The sequence below is a fragment of the Leopardus geoffroyi genome, chromosome A1 (genome assembly GCF_018350155.1).
Source record: "Leopardus geoffroyi isolate Oge1 chromosome A1, O.geoffroyi_Oge1_pat1.0, whole genome shotgun sequence".
NCBI lineage: Eukaryota > Metazoa > Chordata > Mammalia > Carnivora > Felidae > Leopardus > Leopardus geoffroyi.
Window position 1 is genome coordinate 116,207,649 of NC_059326.1, and position 24,900 is coordinate 116,232,548.

At 37.4% G+C, this 24,900-nt stretch overlaps 1 protein-coding gene and 1 non-coding gene across 2 annotated transcripts in view; one reads left to right on the plus strand and one right to left on the minus strand.

Moving 5' to 3' along the window:
- The window catches only part of PFDN1 (prefoldin subunit 1), a 73,155-nt gene extending 48,929 nt beyond the window's left edge, over window positions 1–24,226 (minus strand). Inside the window, exons 1-2 of the mRNA XM_045490583.1 lie at window positions 24,096–24,226; window positions 21,272–21,438 (exon numbers count right to left, since the gene is read on the minus strand). Coding sequence (XP_045346539.1) covers window positions 21,272–21,438; window positions 24,096–24,128 — 200 coding nt within the window. The 5' untranslated portion in view covers window positions 24,129–24,226. The remainder of the gene's footprint in view (window positions 1–21,271; window positions 21,439–24,095) is intronic.
- On the plus strand, window positions 489–593 carry LOC123581688. Its single transcript, XR_006703942.1, has one exon. It is a non-coding gene; the product is annotated as a U6 spliceosomal RNA (small nuclear RNA).
- Window positions 24,227–24,900: the final 674 nt, after the last annotated feature.

The window sequence follows — 24,900 nt, forward strand, 5'->3', positions numbered from 1 at the left end:
GGGACCAAACCCTGCCCACAACAGGCAAAGAGAGCCATTACGGATGACTGGACTGAAGGCAAACACAGATCAGCCACAAGAGCGGGGCACACACAATACACGTAGGAGACCCTGAAGCACCAAGTCTGTTGAATGGGGAACACTGCACTGGAAGGCACCACAAGACCTAGTCTTCATCAGGCCACTACTTTCAAGACAGGAAAAATAGCTGACTTTCCTAACACAGAAACAGACACAGAGTTAGACAAAATGAGGAGATAGAGTATGTCCCACATTAAATAGGACAAAATCATAGCAAAAGAGCTAAGTGAAATGGAGAAGTAATATGCCTGATAGAGAATTTAAAGTAATGGTCACAAAGATACTTACTAGACTTGAGACAAGACTGGAGGACCTCAGTGAGACCATCAACAAAGAGAAAAAAAAAAAAACATAAAAATGAATCAATCAGAAATGAAGAACAATAACTGAAATTAAAAACAGACCAGTGCTCACTTGGGCAGGATATATCTAAAATTTGAACAATACAAAAAAGATTAGCATGGTGCCTGCACAAGGATGACATGCAAATCTGTGAAGTGTTCCACATTTAAACACACACACACGTACACACACACACACACACACACACACGCACCCCAGGTGGAATAAACAGACCAGGGGAAGCAGAAGGAATCATCAACCCGAAGGACAGAGTAATGGAAAGCAATCAAGTTGAAGAGGATTCAGAACAAATAATTTAAAATGCAATAGACTTGGCGAACTCAGTGACACCATCAAGTGTAGTAACATTCACATTTTAGGGATCCCAGGAGAAGAGAGAGAAAAGGGGGCAGAAAACGTATTTGAAGAAATAATACTTGAAAACTTCCCAAATCTGGGGAAGGAAACAGAAATCCAGATCCAGAAGGCTGACAGCCCCCAACAAAATCAACCCAAGAAGGTCCACAACAAGACACAGAATAATTAAAAAGGCAAAATGTTGTGATAAAGACAAAAATTTAAAGACATTAAGAGGAGTGTCTGGGTGGCTCAGTGTGTTGAGCATCTGACTCTGGCTCAGGTCATGATCTTGCAGTTCATGGGTTCGAGGGCCACAAAGGGCTCTCTGCTGTCAGTGCAGAGCCTACTTCAGATCTTCTGTCCCCCTTTCCCTCTGCCTCTCTCTCTCTCTCTCTGAAAAATAAACACTGGGGCGCCTGGGTGGCTGAGTCGGTTAAGCATCCGACTTTGGCTCAGGTCATGATTTCACAGTTTGTGAGTTCGAGCTCCACATCGGGCTCTGTGCTAACCGCTGGGAGCCTGGAGCTTGCTTCGAATTCTGTATCTCACTCTCTCTGCCCCTCCCCCCTCAAAAATAAATAAACAAACATTAAAAAAATTTAAAGGGGCATCTGGGTGGCTCAGTTGGTTAAGCATTTGACTCTTGATTTCAGCTCAGGTCAGGATCTCAAGGTTTGTGAGTTTAAGCCCCACATTGGACTCCGCAATTATGCAGAGCCTACTTGGACGTTCTCTCTCTTCCTCTAACCCTCTCCTGCTCATGCTGTCTCAAAATAAATATTTTTTTTTAAATTTTTTTTTTCAACGTTTATTTATTTTTGGGACAGAGAGAGACAGAGCATGAACGGGGGAGGGGCAGAGAGAGAGGGAGACACAGAATCGGAAGCAGGCTCCAGGCTCTGAGCTACCAGCCCAGAGCGCGACGCAGGGCTCGAACCCACGGACCACGAGATCGTGACCTGAGCTGAACTCAGATGCTTAACCGACTGAGCCACCCAGGCGCCCCTTAAAATAAATAAACAAGAAAGAAAAGGAAAGGAAAGGAAAAAAAAGGAAAAGAAAAGGAAAAGGAAAAGGAAGAAAAGAAAAGAAAAGAAAAGAAAAATTTCCCAGAATAGGAAATAAAGAGCTTCCCAGACAAACAAAAGCTAAAGGAATTAACCACCACTAAACAAGCCCTACAAGAAATGTTAAATGGAATTTTCAGTGGAAAGACTATAAGTAGAAGAAAAATAGGAAGCACAAAGCAGTAAAATTGGATTTATCTATAAAAATCAGTCAGGTGGGGGCGACCGGGTGGCTCAGTTGATTGAGTGTCCAACTTTGGCTCAGGTCATGATCTCACAGTTGATGAGTTTCAGACCTGCATCGGGCTCTCTGTTGTCAGTGTGGAGCCCACTTTGGATCCTCTGTCCCCTCTCTCTCTGCACCTCCTCTGCTCACTCTCCCTCTCTCTCAAAAATAAATACACACAAAAAAAGAGTCATGTGATTCACAAAATAAAAGAATGTAAAGTATGACACCATATACCTAAAAAATGGAGAGGAAAGAATGGGTTCAAACTTAAGCAACCATCAACTTAATATACACTGCTACATGCATAAGATATTATATAGAAACCTAATGGTAACCACAAATCAAAAATCAGTAGAAGACACACAAAAATAAAGAGAAAGGAATCCAAGTATATCATTAAAGAAAGCCAGCAAACCATGAGAGAAGAGATCAAAGGAAGAAAGGCACAGAGAAGAAATACAAAAACAACCATTAAGTAACAAAAGAGCAATAAGTACATATCTGTCAATAACTTTGAATTTATATGGCCGAAAATACTTCAATCAAAAGACACAGGGTGACGGAATGGATAAAAAGGCAAGACCCATCTATATGCTGCCTACAAAAGATTCATTTCAGACCTAAAGACATATGCAGATTGAAGTGAAAAGAAAGCCAGGGTAGCAATATTTACATTGGATAAAATAGATTTTAAAAGACCATAACAAGAGACAAAAAAACATTATATAATCATAAAGGGAACAATCCAACAAGAAGATATCACAATTGTAGATATTAACATACTCTACACAGGAGCACCCAAATACATAAAATAGCTAATAACAAACATAAAGGAAGTAATCAATACCAATAAAAGTAGGAGACTTTAACACATTCTTTTCAAGTGCACAAGGAACAGTCTCAGGAAAAGATCACTTATTAGGTCACAAAACAAGTTTTAACAAATTCAAAAACACTGAAGTCATACCATGGAATCTTTCTGATTATAACATTATGAAACTAGAAATCAATCTCAAGAAAAAAATCTGGAAAGAACACAAATACATGGAGGTTAAACAATATGCTACTAAACAATGAATGGGTCAACCAAAAATTCAAAGAGGAAATAAAAAACTCATCATCAGAGATATAAACAAATCAAAACCACAAAATGAGGTACAACCTCACACCTGTCAGAATGGCTAAAAGTAAAACTCAAGAAACAACAGATGTTGGCAAGGATGTGGAGAAAGGGAAACACTTTTGCACTGCTGGTGTAAATGCAAACCGGTGAAGCCACTCTAAAAAACAGTATGGAGGTTCCTCAAAAAATTAAAAATAAAACTACCCTACAACCCAACAATGGCACTACTTGGTATTTATCCAAAAGATACAGAAATGCTGATTCAAAGGAGCACATGCACCCTAATGTTTATAGCAGTGCTATCAACAATAGTCAAATTACAGAAAAGGTCCAAATGTCCAACAACTGAGGAATGGATAAAGATGATGTGGCATATATATATATACATATATATATATATGTACATATATATGTATGTATATATATGTATATACATACATATATATACACAATGGAATATTACAAGGTGATCAAAAAAAATGAGATCTTGCCATCTACAACAACGTGGATGGAACTTGGGTGTGTTATGCCTAGCAAAATAAGTCAGAGAAAGACAAATACCATATGATTTCACTCATATGTGGAATTTAAGAAACAAATAGAATAACACAGGGGAAGGGAAGGAAAAGCAAGATAAAAACAGAGAGGGAGGCAAAACCTAAGAGACTCTTAAAGACAGAGAACAAACTGAGGGTTGCTGGAGAGAAGGTAGGTGGGAGGGATGGGTAAATGGGTGCTGGGCATTAAGGAGGGCACTTATTGGGATGAACACTGGCTGTTAAATGTAAGTGATGAATCACTGGGTTCTACTCCTAAAATAAGTACTACACTGCATGTGAACTAATTTGAACTTACTTATTTTTAAAAATTTTTAAATTTATTTATTTGGGGGGCAGGGGTAGAGAGAATCCCAAGCAGGCTCTACACTGTCAGCACGGAATCTGACACAAGGCTCAATCTCACTAACTATGAGATCATGATCTGAGCCGAAATTAAGAGGTGGGCGCTCAACCGAATATGCCACTGAAGTGCCCTTTGTGTTTATTTTTATTTTATTTATTTAAATTCAAGTTAGTTGGGGCATGTGGGTGGCTCAATCAGTTAACTGTCCGACTCTTGATTTCGGCTCAGATCAGGATCCCATGATCCCTCAGGTCATGGGATTGAGTCCCGCATCGAGATCCATGCTCAGAGTGGAGCCTGCTTAATCTCTCTGCCTCTCCCTCTGCCCATCTCCCCTGCTCATACTCTCTCTCTAAAATAAAATTAAGGGGAGCCTGAGTGGCTCGGTTGGTTCAGTGCCTGACTTTGGCTCAGGTAATGATCTCATGGCTCATGAGTTCAAGCCCTACATCAGGCGCTGTGCTGACAGCTCAGAGACTGGAGCCTGCTTCAGATTCTGTCTCTGTCTCTCTCTGCCCCTCCCCTTCTCATGCACTCTCTCTCTCTAATATAAATAAATATTTTTAAAAATTTTTTTACAAAATTTTTAAAAAATGAATAAAATAAAAATAAAATAAAAATTAATTAATAAAAAAAATACATGGTGGGTACCTGGGTGGCTTAGTCAGTTAAGTGTCAGACTTCAGCTCAGGTAATGATCTCACGATTCATGAGGTTGAGCCCTGCTAACAGTGTGGAGCCTGCTCAGGATTCTCCCTCTCCCTCTCTCTCTGCCCCTCCCCACCCTCAAAAAAAAAAAAAAAAAAAAACTTTAAAAAATTATAATAATAAATCATAAAAAATCATAATAAAATAAATAAACTACATGGAGACAAATGAAAATGAAAGCACAAGGGTCCAAATCCTTGGGATGCAGTATAAGTCATTCTAATAAAGAAATTTAGAGCAATACAGGTCTACTTCAAGAAGTAAAAAAAAATCGCAAATAAACAACCTAACCTTACAGCTAAAGGAACTAGAAAAGAACAAACAAAACCCAAAACCAGTAGAAGGAAGAAAATAATAAAGATTAACAGTAAAAATAAACAAAATAGAAACTAAAAAACAATATAACAGATCAATGAAACCAGGAGCTGGTTCTTTGTTTTTGTTGTTGTTCTTGTTGTTTGTTTTAAAGATTTTTTTTTATCATTTTTAAGTAATCTCTACACCCAACATGGGGCTCGAACTCACAACCATGGGATCAAGAGTCACAAGTTCCACCAACTAAGCCAAGAGCTGGTTCTTTGATAAACCTTTAACCAGTCTCATAAAAAAAAAGAGAGCGAGAAAGAAGACCCAAAATCAGAAATCAAAGAAAACAAGTAACAACTGACTCTACATTAAAACAAAAGATTATAAGATAATATCACAAAAAATTATATGCCAACAAACTGGACAACCAAGAAGAAACTGATAAATTCCCAGAAACATATAACTTCCCAAAACAGAATCAGGAAGAAACAGAGAATTTGAACAGACCAGCAGTGACATAGAATCTGTAATCCAAAAACTCCCAACAAACAAAAGTCCATGACCAGACAGCTTCATATGTGAATTCTACCAAACATTTAAAGAAGAGTTAATATCTCTTTATTCCAAAAAATAGAAAAGGAAAACTTCCAAATTCATTCTATGAGGCCAGCATTACCCTGATACCAAAACTAGATAGACACTGTGAAAAAAGAGAACTACAGGCCAATATCTCTCACGAACATTGATACAAAAATCCTCAACAAAATATTAGCAAAGTGAAACCAACAATTCATTAAAAAAAATCATTCATCCAGGCACCTGAGTGGCTCAGGTCATGATCTCACAGTTTGGTTCATCTGCTCTCCACACAGAGCCCATTTCAGATCCTCTGTCTCCCTCTCTCTGCCCCTCCCCCACCCGTTCTTGCCTGTGCTCTCTCTCTCTCTCTCTCAAAAAAAATAAACATTAAAAAATCATTCACCATGATCAAGTGGGATTTATTCCCAGAATGCAATGATGGGTCAATATTCGCAAATCAATCAACATGACACATCACATCAACAACAAAGAAAAGAGTAAGAACCATCATATCATTTTAACAGATGCAGAAAAAGCATTTGAACAAGTATAACATCCACTCACGATACAAGCCCTCAAGATAAGTAGGTTTTGGAGGGAACATACCTCAGCATAATAAAGGCCATATGTGAAAAACCCACAGCCAACATCATAGTAGTGAAAAATGGAGAGCTTTCCCCTAAAATCAGGAATAAGACTAAGATGTCTATTCTCACCATTTTTACTTAACACAGTATTGGAAGTTTAGTCATAGCAATCAGACAAGAAAAATGAATAAAAGGCATCCAAATTGGTAAGGAAGAAGCCAACGTTTCACCATTTGCAGATGATATGATACTATATACAGAAAACCCTCAAGACTCCACCAAAAAACTACTAGAACTGATAAATGACTTCAGTAAGGTCGCAAGACACAAAATCAATATACACAAATCTGTTGCATTTCTATACACTAATAATAAAGTAGCATAAAGGGAAATTAAGAAAACAATCCCATTTATAATTGCACAAAAAATAAAATACCTAAGAATAAACTTAACCAAGGAGATGAAAGATCTGTACTCTGAAACTATAAAATATTGACGAAAGAAACCAAAGACAACACAAACAAATGGAAAGATATTCCATGCTCATGGACTGGAAAAACAATTACTGTTAAAATGTCCATACTACCCAGAGCAATCTACATATTTAATGAAATCCCTATCAAAATTCTAATGACATTTTTCACAGAAGTATAACAAACAATGCTAAAAGTTGCATGGAACCATGAAAGACCCCAAATAACCAAAGCAATCTTGTGAAAGAACAAATGGAGGCATCATGGTTCCTGATTTCAAATTATATTACAAAGCTATAGTAATCAAACAATACAGTACTAGCCTAAAAGCAGACATAGATCAATGAAACAAACTAGAGAGCTCAGAAATAAACCCACACAGGGGTGCCTGGATGATGGCTCAGTCCATTACGCATCCAATTCTTGATTTTTGCCTCAGGTCATGATCCCAGGGCTGTGAGATCAAATCCCGCATTGGGCTCCAGGTTGAACATGGAGTCTGCTTGGGATTCTCTCTCTCTCTACCCGTCCTCCACTCACATACTTGTGCACACTCTCCCTCTTTCTAAAAGATTTAAATAAATAAATAACCTGCTGATATCCTGAGGGCATGACCTTAAAAAAAAAGAAACAGACCCACACATAGATGATCAATTAATTTATAACAAGGCAATCAAGAATATACAATGAGGGGGGTGCCTGGGTGGCTCAGTCAGTTAAGCGTCCAACTCTAGATTTTGGCTCAGTTCATGATCTCAAGGTTCATGAGTGCGAGTCCCGCATCAGGCTCTGTGCTAAGTGTGGAGCCTACTTGGGATTCTTTCTCTCCGTCTCTCTCTGTTCCTCCCCCACTTGTGCTCTCTCTCTTTCTCTCTTAAAATAAAAAATAAAATAAAATTTAAAAAAAGAATATACAATGAAGAAATGACACGCTCTTCCATAAACGGTGTTGGGAAAGCCAGACAGTCACATGCAAAAGAATGACACTGGAACATTATCTTATAGCACACAAAAATCAATTAGAAATGTATTAATGATTTGACATTAAGACCTGAACCATAAAACGACCAGAAGAGAACTTAGAAAAACTTTCCCTTTATATAGGTTTTGGTGATTTCTTGGATTTGACAGCAAAAGGCAAAGGCAAAAAAAAAGCAAAATCAAGTACATCAAACTAAAAGCCTTCTACATAGCAAAGGAAACAAAATGAAAGGCAACCTGTGAACTGGGAGAAAATATTTACAAATCATATATATGATAAGGCACTCACATCCAAAATACATATAAAAATGAATTCTTAAAACTTAATTAACAAATCTCATTTAACAATGGACAGAAGATCTACACAGACATTTTTCCAAAGAAGACAGATGGCCAACACATACATGAAAAGGTATTCAACATCACTAACCATGAGGGAAATGCAAATCAAACCACAATGAGAATATCACTTCAAATCTATGAGAAATAACAAGTGATGGCAAGGACAAGGAGAAAAGGGAAGACTTGCGCACTATAGGTGGGAATATAAATTGTTGCAAACACTATGAAAAAGAGTATGTTCCTCAAAAAATAAAAAATAGAACTACCACATGATCCAGCGATTCCACTTCTGGGTGTCTGTTGAAAGGAAATGAAAACACCACTTTGAAAAGATACATGCACTCCCTTGTTCACTGTAGCATTATTCACAATAGCCAACACATGGAAGAAACCTAAGAGGCCGTCGATGGATGGATAAAGAAAATGTGGTATATACAAAAAAAGAAGCAAATCTTGCCACTTGAGATAACATGGATGGACCCTGAAGATTTTATGCTAAGTGAAATAAGTCAGACAGAGAAAGGCAAATACTGATGATCTCACATATATGTGACACATGTAAAAAAACAAACAAAGTCACAGATTTATAAAACAGACTGACAGTTGCCAATGGCCAGGGTTGGGCAAAATGAATGAAGATGATCAAAAGGTATAAACATCCACTTAAAAAATAAATAAGTCAACATATAAAGTACAGCATGCTGATTATAGTGAACTCTATTGTATATTTGAAAGTTGCTAAAAGAGAAAATCTTAAAAGTTCTCATCACAAGAAAAAAAATTTGTTACCACGTGTGCTGATGGATTTTAAGTGGACATACTATGATCATTTCACACAATACAAAATATTGACTCATTATGCTGTAGACCTGAAATTAATGTTATGTCAATTATACCTCAAAAAATAAATACCAATTTGGGCATTTACAAAAAAACTTTTTATATAGAAGCAGATTTATACATAACAGACTTAAATTTCAATAAATATATATATATACACAGATAGATATCACCAGACACACAAATAAATAGGAAAATATGACCCACTGTCTGGAGGAAATTCAGTTAATAGAAACAGACTCAGAAAGGAGAGAAAGAAAGCAATTAGCAGATAGAAAAAAAGTTTTTAAATTTTTTTTAATGTTTATTTTTGAGAGAGTCAGAGCGCAAGCAGGGGAGACACAGAATCTGAATGAAGCAGGTTCCAGGCTCTGAGCTGTCAGCACAGAGCCCAATGTGGGGCTCAAACTCATGAACCATGAGATTATGACCAGAGCTGAAGTGGGACGTTTAACCAACTGAGCCACCCAAGCACCACTTGCAGATAGAAAATTTTAAAATATTATATAATGTGATTAAGAAATAATGGAAGACATGAACTTAACAATAGAGAAATTAATATAAAAAAGAGGCAAGGGGTGCCTGGGTGGCTCAGTCGGTTAAGCAACTGACTCGATTTCAGCTCAGGTCATGATCTCATAGTTAGTGGGTTCGAGTACAGCTAACACTGACAGTGCAGACCTGTTTGGGATTCTACCTCTCCCTCTCTTTCTCCCTCACTCATCACTCATTCATATATATATAAATATACATAAGTGTAAATATACATATATATATACACACACACACACGCACATACACTCTCTCAAAATAAATAAGTAAACTTAAAAAAGAAAAGGAAAAAAAAAGAGGCATGTGCTACTTCTGATGATGAAAAACACCATACTTACACCAACAAAATCACTGGTCAGGCTTTAGAGCAAATGAGACACTGTAAAAAAAAAAAATCAATAAACTCAAAGATATTGAGATCAACAGAACTACCAAAACGAAGCAGTGTGGGATGGGGGGGTGGCAGGGAAATTGAGCTAGTGAGCTATCAAGCCATGAAGACAAATGGAAGAAACTTAAATGCATACTGCTAAGGGAAAAAAAAAAAAAAAGTCAGTCTGAAAAGACTACATACCGTATGATTCCAACTATATAACATTCTGGAAAAGTTATAGAGAACATTTTAAAAGATCAGTAGTCATCAGGGTACGAGAAAGGAAAGAAGGATGAATAGGTGGAACACAGGAGATTTGGGGGGACTATGAAATGATTTTTTACGATACTGTAATGGCAAATACAAGATATTATACATTTGCCAAAACCCACAGAACTGTACAAAACAGTGAATCTTAATGTAAACTATGGATCTTAATCATAATGTATTCCTTCATTTGTAACAAATGCACCACACAAATGTAAGATGTTAACGGAAACGGGGGTGGAGAGAGGGTATGTGAGAGCTCTCTGTACTTTCTATAAACCTGAAACTACTCGAAAAAATCATTGGCTCTTTCAGGTTGTCTCCGTCCTGTCCCCATTTTTTCATTTGTTTGTTTTTTAAATTAAACACCACCCTTCCCTGTCCTTTTCTCTTCCAGTGTCAATATTACAAGCATTATGCAAGGTTCTCCACTAAGCTATCTCTACCCAAGTCTCTCCAAGAACTCCTTTATGATCAAGGTTTTAACTTGGCTAATGAACTGCAAAATATTATCACCCCCTATCACTTGCACTATGTCTGCATCATCTGTCATTTCTACCTGTACGTTCCCCCACTTCAACCACAGCTATCAATGATTATCACCACTTGCCCACTCACCTAGTCCCAAACTTGCAAGTATTCTCCTTGTACCCTATATATTCCCCATTTATGACTAAGACTCATCATTTACTGACCCTTTTCCTCTCCCTTCCACTTCTGCCACCTTCTGAACTTATTACATTCCTGAATTACTTCAATAGCTTCTTTCTGCATTCCATGTTAAACTCTCCTCAATTTATCCTACATATATTACCAACAGTTTTCATGTGGCTAGCCCTCAACTATTGGTCACTGGAAAGACTGTTGTGGATGATTTTAACAGACACTATTGACTGGCTACCCAATATCCATTCTTCTTTGTTGAGAGAGCTCCAATTTTGTTTGGGGACCTCCACTTTCCCAAGTGACTCAGGGAAGTGAATCCTGGGATGAATCTTGATTGGTCTTACCCAATCACAGCAGTCCCATCCCCCAAGATTTAAGCCCAAGCATGTGGTTCAGTTTGGGTCATGAAATGTGAGAGGTGGCCCTCTGAAGACTTCTGAGAAAGATTTCTTTGCTCCTACAAATATGACACAGGAAAACATGGTACTTTCTCACAGTGCCTGGATGGCTCAGTCAGTTAAGCATCTGACTCTTGGTTTCGGCTCAGGTCATGATCTCACGGTTTGTGAGTTCAAGCCCTACATCGGGCTCTGTGCTAACAGCGTGGAGTCTGCTCGGGATTCTCTCTCCCTGTCTCTCTCTGCCCCTCCCCTACTCTCTCTCTCTCAAAATAAGTAAATAAACTTAAAAAGAAAAAGAAAAAAAAACACAGTACTAACTCTACATGTTGTCACATTTGAATTAAATCCTTGGAATTCCTACAGCCAACCTGAAGATAAAGCCGGCAAGCATAAAGGGGGCAGAGGCAAGAGTACTTAAAGAAGTGGAAATGAAGCCCAGATATAGTCCCTGAGGAGGCCTGATATACACAACATCAATAAATCTCAGATGCATTATGCTTAATGAAAGAAACCACACAAAGTAGTACATATCATAATGATTCTATATATATATTCCATATGCAGTTCTAAAACAGGAAATATTAATCTATACTGAGACAAGTCATATTATCAATTGCCTGGAGCAGAACTTCCAAGAAATGACTTGGAAGAAGGAACTTTTTAGGGTGATGAAAATGTTCTGTATCATGACAGACGTGGTGATTACAGTTATCAAAATTCATTTAACTGTATCCTTAAAAATGAATGTATTTTACTCTATATAAGGCATATTTCAATAATTTAAGAAAAATGGATAATTAGTACTATAGTATGCCAGATGATTATAAATGCCATGAAGAAAAATAAAGTCAAACAGAGAGAGTACAGGAGGCAAGAAGGTAGGGGTAGAAGTTATGTATATAATTTTAAACAGGGTGGTTATGACAGGCCTCAGTGCCTTTTTAATAAAGACCTAAAGGAGTACAGTAGACATCTGGAAGAAAACATCTCCAGACAGAGAGACCAGCAACTGCAAAAGCCCTTGTCTTTTTCAGTGATAATATGGAAAGCTATCTGAAGATTTGGACTAGAGTGATTTTTTTTTTAAGTTTATTTATTTTGAGAGAAGAAGGGGCAGAGCTAGGAAGAGACAGAATCCCAAGCAGGCTCCACGCTGTCAGTGCAGAGCCCAAGGCAGGGCTCGAACTCACAAACCGCAAGATCATGACCTGAGCCAAGATCAAGAGTGGATGCTTAACTGACTGAGCCATGCAGGTGCCCCTGACTTCTGTTTTGCAAGGATCACTCTAGGTGCTCTGTTGGGAAAAACTATAAAGTGGTAAGGATGCAAGCAGGGGGAGCCCAGTTAGGAGGCAGCTGCAATAATCAAATGGTAGCTGAAATCAGGGAGGTGGTAAGCAGAAATGTTCAGATTCTGGATCAAATTTAAAGATAGTCTTTGCTAATGGACTGAAAGTAAGACTGAAAGAGAGGAGTCAAGGATAACTACAAGATTTGGAAGACATGGAAGGACTAGGGCACCTGGGTGGCTCAGTCAGTTGAGCATCCAACTTTTGATTTCAGTGCAGGTCATGATCCCAGCGTGGTGGGATCTAGCCTCATGTCAGGCTCTGGGCTGTGTGGAAACTGCTTGAGATCCTCTCTCTCCCCACCCTTCTGCCATTCTCCCCCACTCAAGCTTTCTCCCTCAAAACAAAAAAACCGAAGAAGAGGAAATGGAAGGACAAAAAAGTCATCCACTGAAATGAGGAAGACTGTAGGGAAGAACTGGTTTACCTGGAACAGTGACAATTTTATTTTGGTCAAGTTAATCTTGAGAGGCCTATCGAATGGAGATGTAAAGTAGGCAGGTGTATATACAAATCTGGAGTTCAGGGAAGGGGTCTAAGCTAAAGATAAAAACCTGGGAGTTGCCAGTATATCAAAAGGCACTGTAAAGATATAAGCCTGGGGACACCTGAGTGGCTCAGTTGGTTAGGCATCCAACTTCGGCTCAGGTCATGATCTCATGGTTCACGAGTTCAAGCCCTGCGTCAGGCTGCGTGCTGACAGCTCGGAGCCTGGAGCTTGCTTTGGATTCTGTGTCTCCCTCTCTCTCTGCCCTTCCCCCACTCACACTATCTCTATCTCTCTCTCTCCAAAATCAATAAACATTAAAAAGAAAAATCTTAAAGAGATAAGCCTGGATGAGATCACTAAGAGACTGAGTAAAGAAAAGAAAAAAAATTCCAAAGGCTGAGCCCAAGGTCAATCTAATACTTGGAAATGGGAAAGAAAAAGAAACAGTAAAGGAGACTGAGAAGGAGTGGCCAGTGAAATAAAAGGAAAACCAAGAGGTGATCTCCTAGAAGCCAAAGGAAGAAAATGGTTCAACCAGGAAAGACCAACTGGAATAAATGCTGATAGGTCAAATTAGATGAGGGTTGAGAATTCACTGGAATTATTAGAGAATCATGGTCCCTTGAGGAACCCAAGTCCATGTAAACATTCCTTGTTCTAGATGAGTAACTCACACACTGCTAGGTTCAATCTGTACTAATTAGAATTCACTATGTATTTTTAAATCAAACTATTACTCCTAAAATGGAAGCAGTAGTATGTTAGTCTATTTTAAACATGATGTTTATTTTTGTCACTATTTGGTATTCTAAGTATTCTGGTAAATAATCACCTCTGATGTTTACCACTTTTACTCTAGCCTCATCAAACCCCAAACATTTCCACATATAATCATCAAGATTTGCTATAACTTTTTCCAAGATGTGATCTTTCTTTTACTAAAAGGTTAAAATGTAACACTGGATGAAACAGAACCACTGGACAGTACAAATTATCATCCAGTGAGCATTAAAGGACACAAACAGAAGACTCCTAGTACAAAAGCATAAAGTCAGAGAAATATAAATATATTTTAGGACAAATGCAAAAGACTCAGTCTAACACACACATACAGGATGCATACTGTGATCCAAATCTTATTACCCTGAGCCAAACAATGTAAAAGGCTTGGTTTAGGGCAGCCATGCTCTTATCTATTTAAAGATACATTTTTAATACTGGGATCCTGCTGCTGTGCAAATTTTGATAGGAGAACATTTCAAGTCCTCTTCAAAGCCAAGGAAACAGTGTCTCCCAAGTAATCTGGTCCATTTCAAGGTAACTGACCTTCCACAAAACAAGAGATGGTAAGTAGAGTTCTTGGCCAGGACAATAAGATAACATTCCCTCAGACATGTCCATTCGAACTTGAATGCTAAAAATAAATTGAGCATACATTCTTCACAAAACCACAGGCACTAATGGTGCATGCAACACACTGCAATCCTAATTATTCCTTCTGGGCAAAGGATATTTGCAGCCCCCATCAATTCCTGATATAAGGAGTAAAAAAGAATACTAACAAGTCATACCAAGTGTGTATTCACATACATGGACTGACTGCCTTTCAACTTCTAGGTCAATATTTTTTGTGAGCTCCTTTTGGATGTTTCATTAAGCAGATTATGTTCCTGGACATGAACATTTCAGTCCTCTCTCAAACAGATTAGATAGCAAGTTGTTCCTAAATTTGCCACTATGAGATAAGTGGCAGCTAAAATCAGAAAATTCTTGGTACAGCCTAAAAGTGATTGTTTTTCAGGGGCGCCTGGGTGGCTTAGTAGGTTAGGCATCCCACTCTTGATTGCAACTCAGGTCGTGGTCTCAGTTGGTGAGATCAAGCCCCACGTCGGGCTCTGTGCTGACAGTGTGGAGCCTGTGTGGAATTCTCTCTCTCCCTCTTTCTCTGTTCCTCTATCTCAAAATAAAGAAATAAACTTAAAAAATAAGAACTGATTGCTTTTCATTTCAGAGAAACTGAGCTAGTCAGTTGCAGCAAACAATTCCCCAATGACAAAGTAACATAGTTCAAGGTTACTGCTACCTTTATTTTTATTTACATGGGAACAACAAGGTAATAGTACTTTTCACCCTTCCCTCAGTTTACTAAATCAATCCTTATCACCAATTAGAATACACTGTAGTATCCTCTTGGGTTGCTGAGTAATTGCTACTTTCATGCAACAAAAGCAGGTTTTGTTTCATCCTTTGCCAGTTTAAAAAACAAATGTGAAGCCTTTTGATGTCAGGAAATCCAAAAGCAAAGTGCTCCAAGTAACCAAATGAATCGATTCCATTTACATTTTTTAATCAAGTTCAAGCCTAAAATAAGTAACCCTACAAGGACACATTAAGTAAAAATTTTATTTTCGCATGTTTGTACATCCCAAGTAGAACAGACTTCTCCTGTTTTTACAATAAACTTCTAATTAGCACACGAATTTTCAAAACTAATTTCCTGTGTTTCAGTGAGACTGGATTCTGGAGGACATGGGAGGGGAAGAAGGGAAAGAATTATTAAAAGTACTCTTCTAAAGAAGAAACATGGCTATGTAATTCCTACGCAAATGTTTGTTAACTTGCCCTCGCATAAAAACAGTGATGTCATTCTACACAGCAGTACAGCAGAGTTATAATGAACACTAAGTTTTTAAATCACTGACAACTTAAGGAAATTAAGAATATTACTCAAAAATCTCCTCTCCCTAGAGTACCACATCTGTGAAAGAGGAGAATGTGCCCGTCTGAGGTTACATACACACTCAGCATCAACAAAAGTGAAGTCATTTCTCCTTGCACAACAGGAAAAGTTGTTTTTGTTTTTTTTTTCCCCCTTACAGCTCTGAGCAATGAAAGCCAGGACTTTAAATGGCTCTGTATAAAAACACAAAAAGGGAGGGTCACAATCTATTAGTAAAAGCAGTTCAACATCAAGAACCCCTCTTTAAAATAAAATCTAAAAAATAACTTTAAAAATGCCTTCTTACCTTTGAAAATTATTCTATCTTTGCTTCATTTTCTCTACTCTAAAATACAGATTACTACATTTAAAGAGAAGATATAAGCAGCTGATAAATTTCTATCTGCAGTGTGCTCTCACAGCAAAAATAATGTGTACTTTTCTCCTATAGCAATCACTAAATAAAATATCCAAACCTGATTCCAGTAAGAACAATATAAACTATTTTTACTATAACATCAACAATATTTACTGCACCAAGTTTTGTGGTTTATTTCCTAATCTAGTAAAACTATTTCATCAGCTTTAAAATTACACCAAATTGACTAGAATACCAACTTTACAACTATCTGAAATTGTAAAATGGTTGCAAAACTTCAGGCACCATGACTATGTCCCTTTCTATTAATATTTAACATAACTAAACAGAGAAACCAAATATTTCGACCTGGCTTTACTAACTGTCATGATTCAAACTACAGGTCAACATCCAAACTAACAATTAAAATCACAAGAGAACTAACATAATAGTTTAAACAAAGGGCAGTTAAACCAAGCTACCGTGAAAAACTCAGATTTCTACATCCTAATTGCTTGAAAAGTTGCTCAACTGTTCAGATTTTGGCTACTGTTAATTTGTTCCCTATCAGGAATATGTCTACTGTTTTTAGTTTCTACCTGTGCCACATTTATCTTAGGTTTTACACTTCTGGATCTTTCAACCATTAGAGATCAACCATCAAATTACTTCAACAAGTAGAAATAGCAACACCGCTCCCAAACAGCAAATTCTGCATTGCTAGACACTTATCTAGTTGGTAGATTTATACCATTGTTCATTCTTAGTTCCTTAAATGTAAAAAATACCCGCAGAATGGTGGCATACCTCTAAATTGGTTTAAATATGGTACAAAGTTATTTTTAGTTAGGTTCAAGTTTTAAAAAGGCACTAATCATTCTTCTCAGAGACTAATCTACTCAAGTTCCTCCCATATTAAAAAAAATTAAAGCTTAATTTGTCTCTCTTGGAAAAAAGAAGTGTATGTAATGCTCAAGTAAAAGAACATTAGAATTACAGAATACTAAACCTGATATCAAATCAGGGTCAGGATCATACCTATTGTTAATAAAAATAAGTCTGACATTTATTCTAATGATGGTCCTTTCAAACACTAGCAAGGCTAAATGTTCTCTATATGCACTTTCAAATGTAATTCTTATTTTTAAAAAATTCTCCTATCTTCTAGTGTGCAAAAAGGGAAGAAAACCCCCATAAATCCTTATAAACTGGTTCTTATTCATAAAAAAAAAAGGATACCAGAAACATTCATGTATTATTTGAGAATTGTGTCTATTCCCTCCTTGCATGCTAGAAAGATGCAAAGACAAACACTTGCAATTATTCAGACAGATCATTCCACAGTTGTACTTTCATCACAGTTCTCAAAGCAGTATGGTGAGGTCAGCTCACAAACAGCTTAAGTAGCAAAACTAGAAATTGGTGGTAGTAGTATCAGGCTACATAACAGCCTCTCCAAAGAATATGAAGTAAGAGAACTGAAATGTGCTGGCAACATGCCAAGAGACTGGACAGAATATAGCTTTGAGCAATGAATACGCAGAGTTTACAGTATATAGCAATTCATCATCTCTTATCCTGTAGTTTGATTTTCCTTGTATAAAAACCAAAATAAGCCATATACAGGAGGTCAGTTAACACTACCAAATTTCTCTACATATGTGTCTTAAAAGACATCTGGGCATGTAATGATTTGGTTAAACTAAAAACATACCCTATAAAGGAATATGTAACTTCCATCTTATATGGAAATGAAGAATATAAAATAGATATTATTATATTGATATTATTCTACATAGAACAGCTTTTATTCTCTAAGGATTATACTGCCCTGGGCCTAATTCTAAATGCTTAGGTTTTTCTATAGTGCCAGTTCTAACTAATTATCTCTGCAACTGATTGGCTTTTAGAATTGGTTAACCTTCTCAGGAGATTTAATTAAGAATTTATCTTATCCAATCAAAGAACATAATTTTGATAAGAAACAACTGCTTTGACCTAGTCAAAATGTTACTTTTACAATTTCACCTTTGTTGAATCATATTTTAAAACAGAATAAGAAAACGTAATTCTTAAATCTTTGACTTTCTAACTGTATTTTCTTTCTGAAGAAACAAAAGAAAATGTACCTATTTTAGGCAAAAGAATCATATTCAATTCAAATCAAGACACATTTTACACCTATTTTGTGCCAGACATTATGTTGAGAACAGAGGAAACAAAGATAAAGATGTATACAGTCTCAATGAGCTGACAATCAATCTAGTTGAGGCAAATGACCCACTTAGAAATCAATCATCTGTGTCTCTGTCTCTGCTATACTAGCTACAGGAACAAAGCTCTGGTATCACCCAGGAAAGTGTGAATAAGTCTGCCAGGGAGGGCAGAAAAATCTTCAGAGAAGACAAGCTATGTCTTGAAGGATAAAAATTTCACAAGGGAAAGGGGATACTTCAAGCCAAAGAAAGAATGAACAAAATCAAGAAAGCACAAAAACATCTGACAGGGGCACCTGTGTGGCTCAGTCAGTTAAACGGCTGACTCAATTTCAGCTCAGGTCATGATCCCACAGTCAGTGAGTTCAAGCCCCGCACTGGGCTCCATTCTGACAGCTGGGAGCCTGCTTGGGATTCTCTCTCCCTGCCCCTCACCTGCTCAATAGCGCATGAACCAGCTCTTCCTCTCTCTCAAAATAAATGAATATACTTAACAAACAAACAAAAAAAACGGGTGACAAAGTCCGGTGACAAAAGTAGGGACAACGATTTCTGGTACATGTACTACTTATTCCTCTTCTGTCGTCACCCATGACACACATACTAATCAATTAAAGCATGTTTAAAGCCCACATGAGACTCAAAGTCCTTTTCAACAGATCACCCAAAATCAACGGAAGGATGTTAAATCCATGAGATGAAATTTGCACTATACTGAGCCTGGGACTAGAAAGTGGTGGGACTTGAGGCTACAGGGGTACATTAAGGACAGATTATAAATGAACATGAATGCTAGACTAAGAAGTTTAGATTTCATCCTGTGGGCAACAGATCAAAGAATTTTATGAAAAATATGGATGTGATCAATTCTGGCAGATGTATGAAGAGTACATTTGAACACACAGAATAAAGGCAGAGAGAACAGCTAAGAGGCTATTGCAATAATCTAGGTAAGATACAATGAAGCCCGAATGTCAGTGATGGCAAAAATCTACTGCAGGCTCTAAACAAAATGGAGTGTTTTGGATTCTATAATTCATGGTTTTAAACAACAGTTTGAGAAAAATTAGTATTCTAATTGGAATTCCCAAATAATATTCAAAAAAGAAAAGACAAATTAAGGTAAAGACTGGAATTAAAGAAGTGAATCACAATGATACTCAAGATTACTCAAGACTATAAATTCAGAAATAGTTATTTCAGGTTTAGCATCAAGGGGAACATCCTCATGACCAGACTAATACTCAGCAAGTCTTTTCTTCCTGAGGGCGCTAATACTCTAGCCAAACAACAAACTCTATTCACCTTACATGCCCCCACAATGCAGAGTCAAATTCGCACTCCCAGTGGGATGCAGAAAGAACAAAAGTCAAATTGAAAACCAAAGTTTGAAACTATGTAGGAAGTTCCACTTTATCCAAACATTTACAACAATGTATTTATTTTACACAAAATAAATCTTTATGGAAATACTACTACTATTCTACCATGAACTAAATCATATCCCAGCCTTTTAACTCTAGACTTCTTGGCGTGGAATACTATCTAGCTGTAGCACTTAGGGCAGTATGCAAAAAAAAGTAACAACCTAGCATTTTTGGAGAACGTTTTAATAAAGTATTCTGATTAAAACCAAAAACTTCATTATAGCCCAAAAGGCCAAAGACAATCAAAAGAGATTTTCTATTTTGGAAAAAGAGATTCTTTTACTGTTGCAAAGGCTAATGTACTGATGTGAAATCCAAGTGCAACGTGTTAACGTGCATGCTGGAAAAGCTACCATTACTGTTTAAGACCTAAGGATACTCATATTAAGAATAAAATTATCCCATAGTGAATGCCAACAATGCACCTGTACTATATAGATATATATTCAAGGGTTTTACTTTGTTACTGTCCCAATGCTTTTCTCTCCTAATAACAAACTGTCCAAGTGGGATTCTCCTCCTCTCAAAATAAGCTAAAATGAAAATATGAACTACAGATATAAAATTTATGTGATATATTGTTTATTCTGAGAAAACAAATCACATGTTTATCATAATCCCTCTCTTTTCCATTAAGAAAAGGAGTAGCTAGTCATGAGCAGAGTCTACTTCTCATGATGTCATTCCAAAGCCATTACTAAATGTTACACATGTTATGCTTCCTTCAAATCAATCACCAAACAAGTCATCTTCAGACTGAGGTCAAATTCCATTCACTACAAGATCTCCAAACTTGAAGTAATGGTCCATTTACTAAGTAATATTCAAAGACCAAATTCCAGAAAAACCCTCCCCTTGTACCTCCCCCACTTAAAAAAAGTCTTCTCCTTTTAGCTCATTGTAATGGAATGTGACCTGTAGTTAAGGGCTTTTCCATTCCTTATTTACTGTTTAGAGAACATGAAGCTCATCTATTCTCTCTCATAAGAGTAATATATTTCTTAAAATAAAAAGAGTGAAGTATAGGTGGTCAATCATATAACAATTAGAACAAACAAAAAGTAAACTGGTTTACTTGATTTCTCATGCATGACAGAATGAGTGTATTTAAATGATAAATGGATCTATTTTTATCTTACAACACTAGTCCAACATCTTAAAGGACCTATGATTTGTATGACTCCTAATAAATCAGGTAAGGAAGGAGAAGTTAAAACTACACCTACTTAAATAAATCTTCACACACAAAACTACTGTAAACTTCTTTTCATGACAAATCATTTTCGTCATTGAACTTACACACTTAAATATCGACCTGATCACAGAGAGAAGAGGAAAATATCTAAGAAATGTACTGCAAAGTCTAAAATTAAACACATCTATCTGGGGTTCAGTTAGCATTTTTAAAAAGTATGTATTTGACTAGGTGATCCTCAAAGTTTCCATGATACTTTAACCCAAGTTTTAAAATGAACAAATTCTAGACAAAAACTTCTCCCACAATAACCCCCTTCAGGATACATTTTACTTACATTCTTCCTACACCTTCATACATGTTAGTCTCATCTATCAAAGTCATAATCTCTGTATCTGTAAGATGTGCATGCTTTTTCGTCCTGTTTAGCTGTTCAATCTGTATGTCTGCAAGCTTCACCTTCTGTTGAGTGTCAATAACTTTGGCTTGAAGCTCTGTGAAGGCCTAATAAAAAAAAAAGTCCTTCATTTAGTGGGTGAAACATTTTACAGGAAACACTTGAGTCAAATCCAAATATATTAAAATAAGCTGCTAACCAGAAACAAAGTTGTGAAATTTACCAACACAAACATCAATAAAACTCAATACAACTGTAAACAATCAAGCCACCATGCTAAATCATGAACTTACCCTGTCCTCAGAAAATGCAGTCTACATGAAGCAGAACAAATGCACCTTAAATAACCATATGAAGAAGCAGGTATCCAAAGAGTAATAAAACAATAAATGCAACAGAGGATGAAACACAGTGATTCAAAACAAAACTATAACGATTCACTACATTTGTATTACGCTGCTAGGTTTCAAAACACTTTCCCACATTTATTTGAAATACTAACATGGGAATATTAATATGAGAACATTGAGGAATATAGTAATATCTCATTTACTCCTCTCAATAATCCTATGATTTAGGAATGGGAGTTTTCATCATCACTCTTTACAGATTAAAGTAACCAACTTAGGGGCTCCTGAGTGGCTCAGTCTGTTAAGCATCCGACTTTGGCTCAGGTCATGATCTCATGGTTCCTGAGTTGAAGCCCCGCGTCAGGCTCTGTGCTGACAGTTCCAGGCCTGGAACCTGCTTCAGATTCTGTGTCTCCCTCTCTCTCTGCCTCTCCCCTGCTTGCTCTCTGTCTTTCTATCTCTCAAAATAAATAAACATTTAAAAAACATTTTTTTTAAATAAAGTAACCAAATTAGTTGAAGAGATGTAAGTGGCTTGCACAGGGTTGAACAACTATTATGAGGAAAGGCAGGAACTTAACACTGAAACCCATTTCTTCTGACCTTTAGTTTAGGAATGTTTCTATTTTACAGTAACATTCAGGATACAAATATTTTTAAAATAAAGATTAAAAAAAATTTAAAAATTCAAGGCATTGGTAGAATTGCATCATAATCTTCATATGCACATACCAAGCCAAATTTGACCCTCGTGTACACTTAGAGATAAACACAGTTCTTGGATACTCTTATTTAAGGGCCTAGAATGACTTTCAGATGTTGTCAAATGTATGCCTTAATAATACCATTTGTGACTGCATTACAGGGCAAAGCCCTCTACTTAACTTTTTTCAGACTTTGTTCTCACCTATTAGTAAGGTTTCAAAAGATTGATTTGGGGAGAGAGGAGGTGCCTGAAATTTCCTATTAGTCTCCACTACCCCCCCCCCAAAAGACCTTATAAAGATATTAGAAGATGAAACCTTTAAACAAGTTTGTTTTTTACTTAAGCTAACTGGCTGTCAAAACTATCCAATTTAAGTCTCCAATCATCTTCTTAGTTTGCATTCATTGTCCAGAGGTTTCTTAACAACAAATTCAAATGCTGGGAGTTAAGTCCACTCACAGCTATACTCTACTGTTAGCTCTTTCACTAAACCCTGACTTACATTAGAACTTTTAACGGAAAAAAAGATAAACTTTTAGAATGCTTTAATCATTCTTCAGATTAATTCTGTTTTGCATGTAAACTTACAGGTGATCTGTACACATTGCTAAAGCAGCTGGTATACAGTTCAAGCTAAGATATTACAGCATTAGAGAACACCAGGTTAAGGGCTAAATTTACAAGTTTCAAAAGAAAAAACACAAAAAGCAAGGTACATACACATAAATCCTCAGAGCAATAACAAACAACTTCATTTAATAGGAGCAACAAATATTTGAGCTATCTTATTTCATATGCAAAGGTTCACCCAAACGAAGTGTTAAGACGTTAAATTTGCTCTTCTGAAGAACCTAAGCTAATAAACAAAAGGTGTGGAGTTAAGCAAAGAATAGTGGATTCTAGTCCCAACGTTCGACTACATCTTTTCTAGAATTCAGTTTCCTTTTATAGACAAGTATAGGTTTAAAGTTGATGAAGTCCAGGATCCTTTCCCTGACAACCCTTAAGTGGCAAAAACGTTTTTGGTAACAACACATTTATAAACAACTGTTTGAAGAGAGAAACCCAATTCCTTCCGATACCGATTTTATTTGGAAAATTTTACGGGCTTGTTCTTGTTTCTTTTTTTTTTTTTTTTTTTTTTTTTTTTTTTTTTTTTAGCAGGTCATTCAAGAAAGGGGGAAGGGGAGATAGGGCTGGGAGTCAAAGCCCTGCTATGAGACTATCTAACTTTGAACTGTATGTACATACTGTGACCTTTCAAAGCATGAGATGGAGTAAGTGGCCTAAAAACACAGGATGGCCTTGGAGTTTTTCAAAGCAAATGAAAGATTAAGAATTTACAGATGCCTCAGACCGGGCAAGCCGTCCGAAGGGGCTCCAACTTGAAACGCTTACTTCAGGCCTTACTATGAAACTGAAGGCTCCACGCAACGAAACGGCCCTGGAGGTCAGAACGAGAAGACGGGCCAGCTATCGGCCCGCCACAGGAATCAAACCAGCCCAACCGGCTCTTAGGCAGAAAGAGCTGCTCGCCCCCCACGCCATCCTAAGGAGACCCGGTCTCGCCTTAGGACTCTGGGAAATCACGCCCCAGTTCCCTGGGGCCTCTTTTCTTCCTCCGGACTCGAGTCTCACTCGATATTCTTGACCACAGTCCCCTTAGCTTCCAAAGAGAAGCCTCTGCCAAGTGAGGACCCTCTTTTACCTTCTTCAATTCCAGATCCACGGGAGCGGCCATGTTGGTTCAGTCGACGCGCCTGCGCAGTAGGAGAAAGCCGGAAGGATCGTGGGGGAGGGGCGGGCCTTGGAGGTTTGACTGTCCCCTTTCCTTCTGCGCCTGCGCATGGGTCGGATTAGCCGCGCTTCAAGAACTATTACGATACCCATTACGTCCTCCTCACGTGACCTATCAGGCCTGGCGCGCAGATTCTGAGGATGGTTTCAAGCACTTGGACACATAGCTTACCTTGTGCTTGCTGAATAGAGTTGCATGCAGATTCGGCCAAAACCTTTTCAGGCATTCATTCCTTCAGATAATCCCTGTGGTGTCAGGGAAGTGGAAAAATCAGCCGGAGCTTCAGGCAGGATAGTGTGGAGGAGACCAGAGGTCTTCGTTGAAATGTTCTTCCAAAGAATTTATTTCTACTGAAATCCCCTGGAAGACTTTCTAGACACAGTAGTTCTCAAGAGTGGCCAAATGAATTTATTAAAAGAGTACAGATTCTCTGGTCCTCATCACAAGCTTAATTATTTAGAATCTTTGACACTGGGGCCAGGAAATTTGTGTTTTCGAAAACTCCCCTTATCACCTGTAAGTCACCCAGCAAGTCACCTGCAGACCACATTTTAAGAATCTGCTGTAAAAGCTTTGGCATTCGAACCGGAAGGATGAATAGTAATTAGACTTTAGAAATGGATGAAATGGATGTTTTACCTGATGTGGAGAACAAGGGCAAGAGGAAATGTAGATAAATTTCCTTATAACCTGAAGTTCATTGACAAATACTTGA